We start from the raw sequence: 12,364 nt of genomic DNA on the forward strand, positions 1-12,364 counted from the left end.
CTAATTTAGCAGTGTAAGACTAGAGGGAAGGCAGCTAGTCATCACCATCAACTCTAGGAGTACTCTTTTACTAACGAGTAGTGGGATTGAACATCACCTTATAACACCCACACGGCTAAAAAGGCGAATATATTTGTTGTGACGGGATTCGAACCAGTAATCCTCAGATTAGGAGTCGAGTGTCTTAACCACCTGGCCATGCTAAGCCGTCGAGATAGAAATAGAACCATTGTTACTTCACATATTAAAATATTCTTTAATCACCTTACGAACATAAAAAGCACCGAAGTAATTGTGAAATTATGGATACATGTTCAGCGTGTATACAAACTGCACGTTTGAATATTTGCACCTTATTATATTTAATGAAAAAATTCAAAAAATCTTTAGCTTTTAAAATCTTGCTTTGATATTAAAAAAGAAAATATCTTTAAACAACTGGGTTTCGGTTATTACTTAAGAGCATACAAAAGTATAGTGATTAAATAACTCAAGTTTAACTTGTAGCCGATGGCACGTGTATTACTTAGAAACATCACAAAATAATTCTTTTTACGAAAGTTAAATATTCTGATATCTTTTCAACCTTTATATTCTATTTTTTATTTTGCTTTCTTTGCACTGGAGATTTGTAAAAAAATATGTTTGTTATAGTAACTGACCAAGAGAAAGCACAATCAGTGACACAATAGCCACTCTCCAAATAACCTTGAGAAAAAAATAACTTCTTCAAATTAAACAAAAAAATTAAAATCACAGATCTTATACTATGCGACTCGCGACGACCGCTCCCTTGCATATTTCAGTTTAACTGTTGGATGACATTTAAAAAACACTTTTCACACAGCATCGACATATTAATTGCCTGTGACAAGTTTCGATTGATACATGAGTCAGCGGAAACAAAATGAACACAACAAGAACACAGTAGGGGTCGTGACATTATTGACATGGGCCATTTGTTTTAACAGCTACTGTTACGACATGAACGCATTTTATGAACATAATTAGAATTAATTGTACTTGCACTGACCAAAGTATTTCGTTATTAACAGATATAGTGGAAATTGTGTGGTTAGGATATTGTCAAACACTCTTATTTAAAAATCCTAAGGAAGTTGATAGATAATGTATTGTTCGAAAATATAATAGGCCTAACATAATGTTTTGGAGCAAGCGTAACTAATTATAATCATGTTACGCCAGCTTAGAAAAGGCGTTCACACCATTACAATATATGTGAAGTACTTTTATTCAAGTTTTTGGTTGTTTTGCAACACATAAAAGAGGTTTCCTTTCTTATACACATAAAATAACGTATCTTAAACTTGAAAAATAGATCAAAAACGAAGTATAGTATCCTGTAGAACAACGGGAAAGTCTATATTTCAAAATTAAAAAACACATCGGTCATACACGTTAAAGCACACAAGAAAAATTTATGTTCCAGAATTTATTTGTCTTATGAGAGTATCGAACGTCAGAATATAACGACAAAAATTTTCGCAGACATACCGCTGTGCCACTAGGTGGTGTTCCAGAAATTTCAGAGATTAATCATGTAAGTTTCTCATGTCCAAATCCTGAAGAGGACCAGTTGCTTTGAATTATGATTTATTGCAAGTGATAGTAATTTAAAGTGGTTTCAAGGTTTAATAAATGACTGACAGGAATCTTAAGGAGTAGAAGAAAATACGGTGATCTGATAACGAATTCCATACTTCACTGTACTAATGACAAATTCAATGTATGTTTCAAACCCACCAAGAAGTGTTTTTATCTCAATATTTGCAGGAGGTATTAGGCTTCATGAAATTATTAATGATTTACTTTATAATTATATGTCCTTTCCAGGAAAAAAACAAGAACATCGATTATCAGTTTTTTCACTGAGTCCTTATTAAAAACCAAAGCAGCTAATTTATTTAGATCAGTGATATCCAGATGGGATATTGCATCCATAACAGCGTTCACTAAGATTTTCTTCTTTTCGTACGGCATTTCTTGTATGACTTCAACAACGGACTTGAACTTGCCCATTCCTCTGTAGTATACTATACAACCACCAACAGCGCTACCTAAAAATATTTACCAAGCATATTATTGAATAAACAATAAAACATTTATGCAAAACCGGACAATACAATACGTACTAGCAGTTGACATGTCAAAGTTTCAATGTTTCGTTGCTATTCTAGGGTTACCCTTATTAATATATTCTTTTTATTACTAACTTATATACAACAACGCTCAAATATCGTGTCATTCTAAACTTCTGCTCGGTTTAGTACTATGCTCGGTTATAGCGTACTTAAGGTTAATATTAAAAGTTTGTTTGTTTGTTTTGGAATTTCGCACAAAGCTACTCGAGGGCTATCTGTGCTAGCCGTCCCTAATTTAGCAGTGTAAGACTAGAGGGAAGGCAGCTGGTCATCACCACCCACCGCCAACTCTTGGGCTACTCTTTTACCAACGAATAGTGGGATTGACCGACACATTATAACGCCCCCACGGCTGGGAGGGCGAGCATGTTTAGCGCGACGCGGGCGCGAACCCGCGACCCTCGGATTACGAGTCGCACGCCTTACGCGCTAGGCCATGCCGGGCCGAATATTAAAAGCAAACTCACTAACTCTCATTTTTCAGTAGTTATGAGATGTTAGTAACTGGTACTAAAAGTAATTTATATGTGAAGCTTACTCTGATGATTTCAGTCCTCGAATTGTGTAAGAACAAGTTATCTCTGGTCTGCAATATGACCATGTATTCAAAATACACAGGGCGAAGAAACTCTTCTGGTAACTTTAGTAAATTCTTTGACAGTTATGGTGCTCCCCCGCAAACAGTGGGTCCCTGTCACCGAACATGCTCGCCCTTTCAGCCGTTTTGGGATTATAAGTGAAGGCCAATTCCATTATTCGTTGATAAAAAAGTAGCCCAAGAATTAGCGGTAGATGGTGTTGACTGTCTTTCCTCTAGTCTTATTACTATTAAATTAGGGATAGTTAACGCAGACAGCCCTGAAGTACCTTTACACGAAATTCAAATACATCAAACGTTCTACTTGTTTGTTTTTTTTTCAATAATAATAAAGACAAACATCACTAGAAACTGAGATACACCAAATTCACATGAACCAAGGAAGATAACATATTATAATCTTGAATACAAAATAGACTACTTACTAACAGATATTATGGATTATAGACAAGGAGGTAATTTAAATTTTTCAGAAAAGACAGCTCTGAGCAGCCTGAAAGATAATAAAGATAAGCTAATTATAGAAGTTTCTGATACAAGTTAGGGTTTTGTAGTTATAGATTTTTACGTATTATAATTAATCTTAGACAAATCCCCGATTTATTACGTAACGTATGTTATGTATTATGATTTGAAACAGCTGGAAATTTCACAGGTTATTTGAATTTCGTTATGTATAAAACTTATGATATTTCACAACATGATTGATACACGGTTTTCTTTCTTAACACAAATATATTTTAATATACAAATAATTATTCAATTTATGACAACGATTATTACAAATAATTAATTTTATACAAAATTTTTAGACACAAAGAATATTTAGTTCTCCATTTAGTCTGGAACTTAATATTTTATCGACGGTTCACGTCCCGAGGCACAAATTACTTTTATGTTGATACACAGTTACACTTCAGTTGACAGGAATGCTAGTTAGCTCTATTACTCTTTGGCCTAACACGGTTTACAAGGTCACTTTTCGCAGGGGAAGATAAATATCTAATGTTCTTGTAGAAATACTAACATCTAAAGTTAATTCCCTGAAGTTGAACGGTTCATAATGTTCTTAAATAAGCGTTAATCACAATTATAGCTTCCGAGGCTTATAGTATACTGACTGCAGCTGACGAAACAAAACAATAATAATATTTTAAGACTGTGTTTCCACATCACACGAGATCTTCGAACGTTCAACAATATTCGAAAACATGTTAGTATTTTCGTAAATCACATACTGTTGATTCTTGCTGTCCAGAATCTTCTACATATTTAGAGAACAGGCTGGGCTTGCCTAATACAAATTTAACAACATAGGTAACATGCATCAAACTGAAACAAATGTAGATATTGAAATAAATGCATAACAATAAATCTGTTACAAGACACGTGTGTGTAAAAAAATAAATGACCATCTCAACAACTAATAACAACTGTAAAAAACTGCAGCGAGATCCAACTAATAACACTAAGAAAAAATGTAAAGATTCAATTAAACCTGTGTAAAAACTCAACACTCCATAACAATTAACCTTATTCTCAACAACAGTAGACCACCGGAACTCTATGGTTCCCCGACGGACCACAAAGAAGATATCCGTTTCGACCCATTCTGTTAGCCTTTGACTCGCCAACGAAAAACTACGGTAGCTCGTTGGTAGACTACTTTACAACTGTTAGAATTTGATTCTTAAACACATAAAAAGTCCTCAATACTTTTTTAGAACCATCCATTCTGCAAGCAACAGCATCAGTCCCATTAGTATATTATCCAATGTAAATACTCAATACTCTTCATTCTTATTGATAAAGGGGTCGAACTGGTTACGGAATATGTAGATAATCATAAAGACAATGTTGATTTAGCAGGATACACAATTCAGAAAATCGAAATTTGTTATATCTGGTGCTGCAAAATAATTATTTTTGGTTTAACGAGAGTTAATATCAACAGTTATCAGGCATTGTTGTAGGTAATCGCTTAGCCCTAACTTTTTCATTATTTACAGGTATATGTAAGAAAGACCAGTTTTACAACACTGGCATAAAAAAATCGCACAAGAAGCCTGACGTCTGGATCATATACTGTATTTTACGCCTTGTAAGATGCACTATTTTATTTCTTTAAAAAGACCTTGAAAATTCCCATGCGTCTTCCAAGACAAAAGTGACGGGTTAAGCCAAGAGGTTATTTTAGGGTCTACTCATAACGACCTCTCATACACATCATAATCTCATTACTTACCAATTACATGTATTTTTAATAGCATAAAACATTCAATTTAACTATTGTCGATACACTGTGACGAATATGATGTATTTGACTGCATTTACTGTTGGTTACTGAATCAAAATATTTGTTCTCAGAAATATCTTTCCAAAATTAGGGTGCGTCTTCCACGATGTAGCGTCCCTACAAGGCGTAAAATACGGAATATAGACGACATACTTGGAATAGCTCAGATTATTGTACTACTTTCTCATGATTTCCTCAATAACTTCCATCCTACTAGTGCGCGTTCCAAATAATCAAATATACTGTTGTTGTTTTTTTATGTTCAGGTTATCCCAAAAGATGGCCAACTTGTCACAGAACTGTATCAAAAGTATTGTGACAAACCGGTGTTTTTACGGTACCTCTCATGTCATCCACTACATCTTAATCGTGCGACTATTATTGGACAACCAAACCGTAATAATAAGACTCGTACAACTACTAACGGTAAATCCAAAGAGACAGAGAACCTGTACATAAATTAAACATTTTAATTAATGTCCTAAAACACTTATTGTTGAGACTTTCCGAAGATATTAAAACAGAGCCCAAAGTAACAATGCAGAAACATTTCCACACGAAATTCATATCATATATTAGTCCTAAGATAACAACTCGTATTAGACAAGCCTATAACAAACAAGTCTTGATGTTACAGAGAAACGAAGTTGAACCTTGAAAAATACAAAATTAAAGTTTAACCCAAAACCATGTAACAAATCCACAAACAAATGCGCAGATTGTAAGTCATTATTATGAGGCAACTGTAATCATAACAATGTTGTATACAGGTTGATATGCGGACTTTTTTATTTTCTGTTTTTGTGGTTCTGTCTACCTGGCTGAAACAGGCAGAACTACCATGGACAAAACGAATTCCTTAGACAGTAAAGTCGGTGATGTGGCTGAACACTTAGTTGAGGATCACGGTGCAATTGACAATGATTGTTCCATAACAGCAAACATTTTCACTCACTGCTGTAGACTTTTAAACAGAAAATACAATGTAGCTCTACTAATTTCAGAGAATGAGTCACAACTAAACAACAAATCACTACGGAAATTAAGAAATCTTACTTCTAATACTTAGTGTTTTTTTTTTTTCATAAATTTCGCAACTTATTCCGCCCTGTCAGCCGTGGGGGCCTTATATATCTAACGGTCAAGCCAACTTGGTAAAAGAGTAGCCCAAGAGTTGGCGGTGGGTGGTGATGACTAGCTGCCTTCCCTCTAGTCTTACCCTGCAAAATTAGGGACGGCTAGTGCATATAGCCCTCGATTAGCTTTGCGCGAAATTCAGAACAAACAAACAAGTCTTCTAATGACTGATAAATTCGTAACTTTGCGACAAAACTTCCGTATTATTGAAAAGAATTCCAGTGACAGCACATCTGATGTTAAGCAAAAAAATAAGGCACGATAATATACGGATATTTATATGCTTATATTATACACACCCACACACACACAGACGTATCCGTTAACGACTTAGATACAGAAGTCGCTCTGGTGGCTCACAAAATATATACAAGTACACGCAGTTATACCATACAGATATATCTATACCGACCTTGATAAAGCACCCGCATGGCTAGGTGGATTAAGGCGTTCGACTCGTAATCTTATTGTCGCGGGCCCACCAGAAGGATACGCGCGGAAAGTTTATGAATCACGTGAGTTTACTACTCACGTAATACTTATCCACCCGTGCCTTCCAAGTGTCGATTTTATGTTATATTCTACAAAAGCATCAGAGTCGTAGACTACTTCAGTGTAAAATTACTCTTAAAAATAAAAGTTATACTTATCCAACAATATTACTTCCGTGAAACTAGGTTCACATACCAACTGCTAAACCGGGTGGGCCTAGAAGTAACGCTCCAAGAAACGCGGAAGCTCCCATAACGACACCGCCATTTACCGGTTCCTTCAACGTTACCGTCAAGTTTTCTTCTGATGATACTTTTATCAAAATATCCAGTATATCATTAAAATTGACATATTGTAATTTAAGCATAGTTACAAAATTAAATTATTTGTTTTATACTAAACTTGGACGATTCTGTTTCAGTCGTGCTTAGACTGCACTCAGGTACCGTAACAAGTGTATTCAAAGTAACTTTTTAGTTATGGTTTTGTTTTCTACAGCCAATAAAATTCGAGGATTACACGTTTTATAATCTAATCGCAAGCCACAGAATGTACAAAGACAAAAAGTCAAGAGCATATCAGTTAATAATCGGTGAGGAATAAGTACCGTGTTTCTCCGATAATAAGACCTACCCATAAAATAAGACCTAGTGTGATTTTTGGGGATAGTTTTAATATAAGCCCTACCCTTAAAATAAGCCCTAGTTAAGAGTGGCAGGAAGAGGAAAGAAATAAAAAAAATAATTTATTAATTAGTTTAATAGTTAGTTAATTAGTTTGTTTAAGTATTAATCAGTTAGTTTAATAGTTTAATAATAGTTTATTTTAAATGGTTAGTTTAATAGTTTTACTTTGTAACTTCATTTTTTTTAATATATCAAAATAAGACATCCCCCGAAAATAAGCCCTAGTGTCATATTTTGGAGTGAAAATTAATATAAGCCCTGTCTTATTTTCGGAGAAACACGGTACATATTTTGCAACTTAAATACAAATGAAACAAGCATACAAAAAAAATCAACAAATCTAATTGGTTTGAATTTCATGCAAAGCTACACGAGGGGTATATACTCTATCCGTCCATAATTTAGAAGTGAAAGACTAGAGGGAAGCTAGTCATCACCATCCGCCGCCAACTCTTGTGCTACTCTTTTACCAACGAATAGTGGAATTCACCGTGTTTGTTTGTTTTGAATTTCCGCGCAATGCTACACGAGGGCTATCTGTGTTAGCCGTCCCTACTTTTGCAGCGTAAGACTAGAGGGAAGGCAGCTAGTCATCACCACCCAAGGCTAACTCTTTTACCAACAAATAGTGGGATTGTTCGTTACATTATAACGCCCCCACGGCTAAAAGGGCGAGCATGTTTGGTGTGACGGAGAGTCGAGTGCCCTAACCATATTGGCCCACTAATTTAATTATTCAAGAGTAACCAAAAATAAAGAAAATAAATTCAAACTTTGTATTAAATGTTTAGTTATTGTTAAGTTGCACAAAAAGAGATACATGCGCTGTACCCACTGCTGCGATCAATTACAAACTCTATATGTTTCGGTATAACATCTCCAACAACTTAATGCAATAAGCAAAATACTTTACAAAGTAAAGTCAAAACATTAATTATACTTAAGAGAAACATTAGAAACTGCTAAAAATAACAACAAAATAGTTTTAGTAGAGATTTAGTCCTGATGCCACGAAAGTAAATGTGTCGCCTCTGAGGCGACAATATGCAAATTTTGCATGTAAATTTTGTGTTTACTTATATCAAAGCCATATCAGGTTATCTGCTGAGCCCACCGAGGGGAATCGAACCCCTGATTTTAGCGTTATAAATCCGAAGACATACCGCTGTACTAGCGGGGGTCAGTATATAAATGAAATGTTGCATGTTCTTCCTGTTTCCCGAATATCATGGAGCATGTTCCACCGAATCATGACGTTTTAGTTTTATGTTGGCTTTAACTTCATACAATGAAATGACCCGGCATGGCCAGGTGGTTAAAGGCACTCGACTCGTAATCCGAGGATCACGGGTTCGAATCCTCGTCGCACGAAACTGTGGGAGCATTATGATGTGACGGTCAATCCCCTTCTTTGTTGGTAAAATAGTAGCCTTCCCTCTAGTCTCATACTGCTAAATTAAGGACGGCTAGCGCAGATATCCCTCGAGTAGCTTTTCGCGAAATTCATGTCGCAAACAATACAATGAAATAAAAATTGGTCAACTAATAAATAAATGGACTATGATGGAAAACAACCAAGGACGTCATACTTGGCGCAGTCCGATTATATTTCCAGAGTAAGCAGATGTAATAATGAGCAACAATTCATCCATCTTGCTGCTCATTTAAGAGGATCAATTTTAATTATCAACCTTCCAGTTAAGAACCAAAACAACTATCAACTGTTGGTAGTTGTCTTTTGTAACATACCAGAATGTTACAGAATTTCCAGAACACGATAAAGAGAAATGAATTTAGTCGAGCATGCAGAAGATTTGGAAAAGCTTGTCCAATTATTTTACTCGAATGGTCCTTGTGAAATAATGGATTTATTGGCTATGGAACAATCATAGATACCATAAAAGACGAGGTTATGAGAAATAAAGTTAAGCAAAATAGATATGTATCTTTATAAGGAGTTCTCCAGTTGGAAAAGGCACATGAATTAATTGAAGTTGTAGATAAAAACTAAAGACTAGTTTTTGAACAAGTTACACAGAATGGAGAAAGTAAATCACGTTTGAAGTGTAACTTGAATGAAAACGTTACCAGGAACTGTAGGGGAAAAAGACTGCATGAAATAAAAGCTCCTCTCAAAAGATACAAGAACTGTTATAAATGTGGGATACCTGGCCATTAAAAACCAAGACTTAAAGGAATCAATATCTGTTATGAAGTCAATGAAGCAATACCCTGGGGTTTGTCTTAAAGCCTAACGTCATTAAAGAAATAACAAAAAGATAACCAGAAGTATAAAAATTCAATTAGTTATATTTATTGGATAAAATTCAACTGAAAATATTCCATGTGCCTCAAATGGTATAAGAGTTCATTGTTTGAGGAAAACCATCCACATGTCCATGTATCTATCGACAGAAAACTGAGCAGTACGTTAGTCGATACTGGTTGTACAACTGTAATTGTTCGACTCAATTCGTTATTGAAAGGTCGTCAACTGCTTTTAGAGATGAAGAAAGAAGAGAGACTATTGTAATCAGAAGATAGACATAAACTTCTGAAAGAGAGAAGTTGGAATTTACACTAACTGTAGGAAGCTTCAAAACACCTCATTATGTGTGGATAATTTACATTAAAGATAAGTGCATATTGGATATTGAATTAATTCACAGACCTCTGAAATTAAAGTAGCTTCAAATGGCGTCACATTCTACGACCAGGAAATCCCTGCATACTAAATGGCAATTACTACATAAGAGGTTAAACTTTTAGTGACAACAGAGAGGATGGTCATCGTACTGACAAGAAATGAAGCACTTATACCAAGAGTTACTAGAAATAAATACATATCTCGTGACTGGGTTGTAGTGTTTCGAGAATTTGAAGAATAAAGATGTGATACATGACATCACCTAAGAAAGACATCAATCAGCTTGTGATAAAGTGAAAAGTAACTCTGACGTTAATAAAACTGAATTTCGTCAAGTGACATGGTATGGATGAAAGGACGAGTTCCAAAGTAGATAAGGAAAACAAGTAGCTTGGAAGAACAATATGTTACACTGAAAATAACCAATGATGTGTGTGATATGGATAATCTGTAAAGACAGGCAGTCCAAGCCAAAGATAACCTACCTTGACCATCTTTGGAAGTACAGTAGTTTGCAATAACGTTAGAACAAAAGAATATTTTGTCATTCTTTCCATTTTATGGGGCTAATTCGTCCATGCCATTAAAAAATATGAATGTCAACACTATGGTAATGCTTCACTGATCCCTGTTGGAAATTGAATGAGCCAGTGTGAGAATATTTATCATTCTTTAGAACTTCCATATAGTTTTCCAAGGGCATATCACAAGGGTTCTGCTTGAATGAACATACTGGTGAAATATGGAGTCTGAAATAACCATCATGGTACTCCATACAATATCTTAACTATATAAAAAGAACCTAGCAATGTGCTAATATATGGTATCGGTATATGCTAGAAGTCAATTTGATAGCATTCCACAAATAAACCTTGATAAAAATCAATGGTTAACACTATATCTTAAGTTTTGTCATGCTGTTGCTCGAAGAGCGTAGAAATTTTTCAGTAGAGTAGAGAGTTCACATAAAAGCTTTACGTGATGCTGGTTGGGCTCTGATGAACTGCTGCAGACTTGAAATGCTCCTCAGAGACTGTCAAGTACACCCTAGATTGGAAGACTGAGACAGGTAAATTGAAAATACGAAAATAAGAGGCAGAACACCTAAATTCAATAATATTGACATTAATTATCTTTGTTTTTGCAGTTTAGTGATGGAAGGAAGACCGTCACTAGTTTCAATCATGAGATTAACGACAACGTACCTGATGATAGAAAAGTATCCAGGTCTACCTATCAAGAATACTGAACGAGAATGAAATATTCATCCATGTAGCCGTTAAAAGCCATTACTTCGATCTCTGCATATCGTCAAGAGGCTGAAAATTTCTAAAACGTACAAAATCTGAACTGTTAGTGATTGGAAAAGTGTGTTATGGACGGATGAATCCACGTTTGAAATATTTCATTTTATTATACAGTTGCCCGTTCGGTGAACAATACTTACCTCAATGTATAGCACCTGTCATGAAACATGCGGAGGCAGTATGATGGTTTGGGGGTGTTTTTCTGCTAAGATGACAAGAAATATTTGCAAAATAGATGGAATGATGGAACAGTTCAAATGCCACCAGATAATGTTCTGTCACAGAATACCAAGTGGTTTGCTTACTACTGATAAAGGATTTTACTGTCAGGACGATAATGACATCAAACACTCATCCACCTTATGCAGAAATTACTTAGCTAAGAAAGAAGCTATTGGAGTCATTAAAATGATGCAATTTGTTTCACAGAAACAATCCCAGAGATCTGGAATTTGATAGATCAAAACCTTGACATATCAAAAGTTACTTCCAAAGGAACTTTATGGGATTGTATTAGACACTTGAAGTAAATTCCCAAAGGACATTTGGATTAAAAATGTTGTAACAATGCCTGACTGTCAGCAGTTATTAAAGCAAAAGGGACACGCGAAATATTGTTTGCTGAACTCAAGCACTTCCACTTAGTTTCTGTTGTACTAAATATGAATATTAATAACAGTTTGATGTTCCATTTGGAACTTGCCTCCCATTCTTCTTTGAAAGTAGTTTTAAATCTAATTTTTGACTTTGTCCTAACAGTTTTGCACAGCGTTTTATAGTGGTAATAGAAATACCAAGTAAATAACTCTAGAAAGAAGAATTTGTCAGCATGAAGTTAATATGTGGAAGAACCCAGAAATTCTGTCGAGGTACAAAAGGCCATTCCATAAGCTGCAGGAGAGAAACCACTAAAAAGACTCAGCGAGTGGACAGTTTTATTCGTATTGTTTATTTTATTTATTTATTATAAATAACGTATTTATTTTATTAGGATTGTTCAAAGGACTTCAAAATCCAAGAAAGAAGGGGGCAGTGTCGT

General features: G+C 35.1%; 1 protein-coding gene across 3 annotated transcripts in view; it reads right to left on the reverse strand.

The window, feature by feature from the left end:
* Positions 1-343: 343 nt before the first annotated feature.
* The window catches only part of LOC143250988 (protein C19orf12 homolog), a 31,409-nt gene continuing 19,388 nt past the window's right edge, over positions 344-12,364 (reverse strand). Inside the window, exons 1-2 of one of the 3 annotated variants that reach the window (XM_076502248.1) lie at positions 6,881-7,162; positions 344-2,078 (exon numbers count right to left, since the gene is read on the reverse strand). In XM_076502248.1, coding sequence (XP_076358363.1) covers positions 1,819-2,078; positions 6,881-7,052 — 432 coding nt within the window. In that variant the 5' untranslated portion in view covers positions 7,053-7,162 and the 3' untranslated portion in view covers positions 344-1,818. Of the gene's footprint in view, positions 2,079-6,605; positions 6,843-6,880; positions 7,163-12,364 lie in introns of those variants that run through there. The other 2 variants (XM_076502249.1, XM_076502250.1) reach the window with 2 other exon arrangements.

Source organism: Tachypleus tridentatus, chromosome 5 (assembly GCF_004210375.1).
Source record: "Tachypleus tridentatus isolate NWPU-2018 chromosome 5, ASM421037v1, whole genome shotgun sequence".
Taxonomy (NCBI): domain Eukaryota; kingdom Metazoa; phylum Arthropoda; class Merostomata; order Xiphosura; family Limulidae; genus Tachypleus; species Tachypleus tridentatus.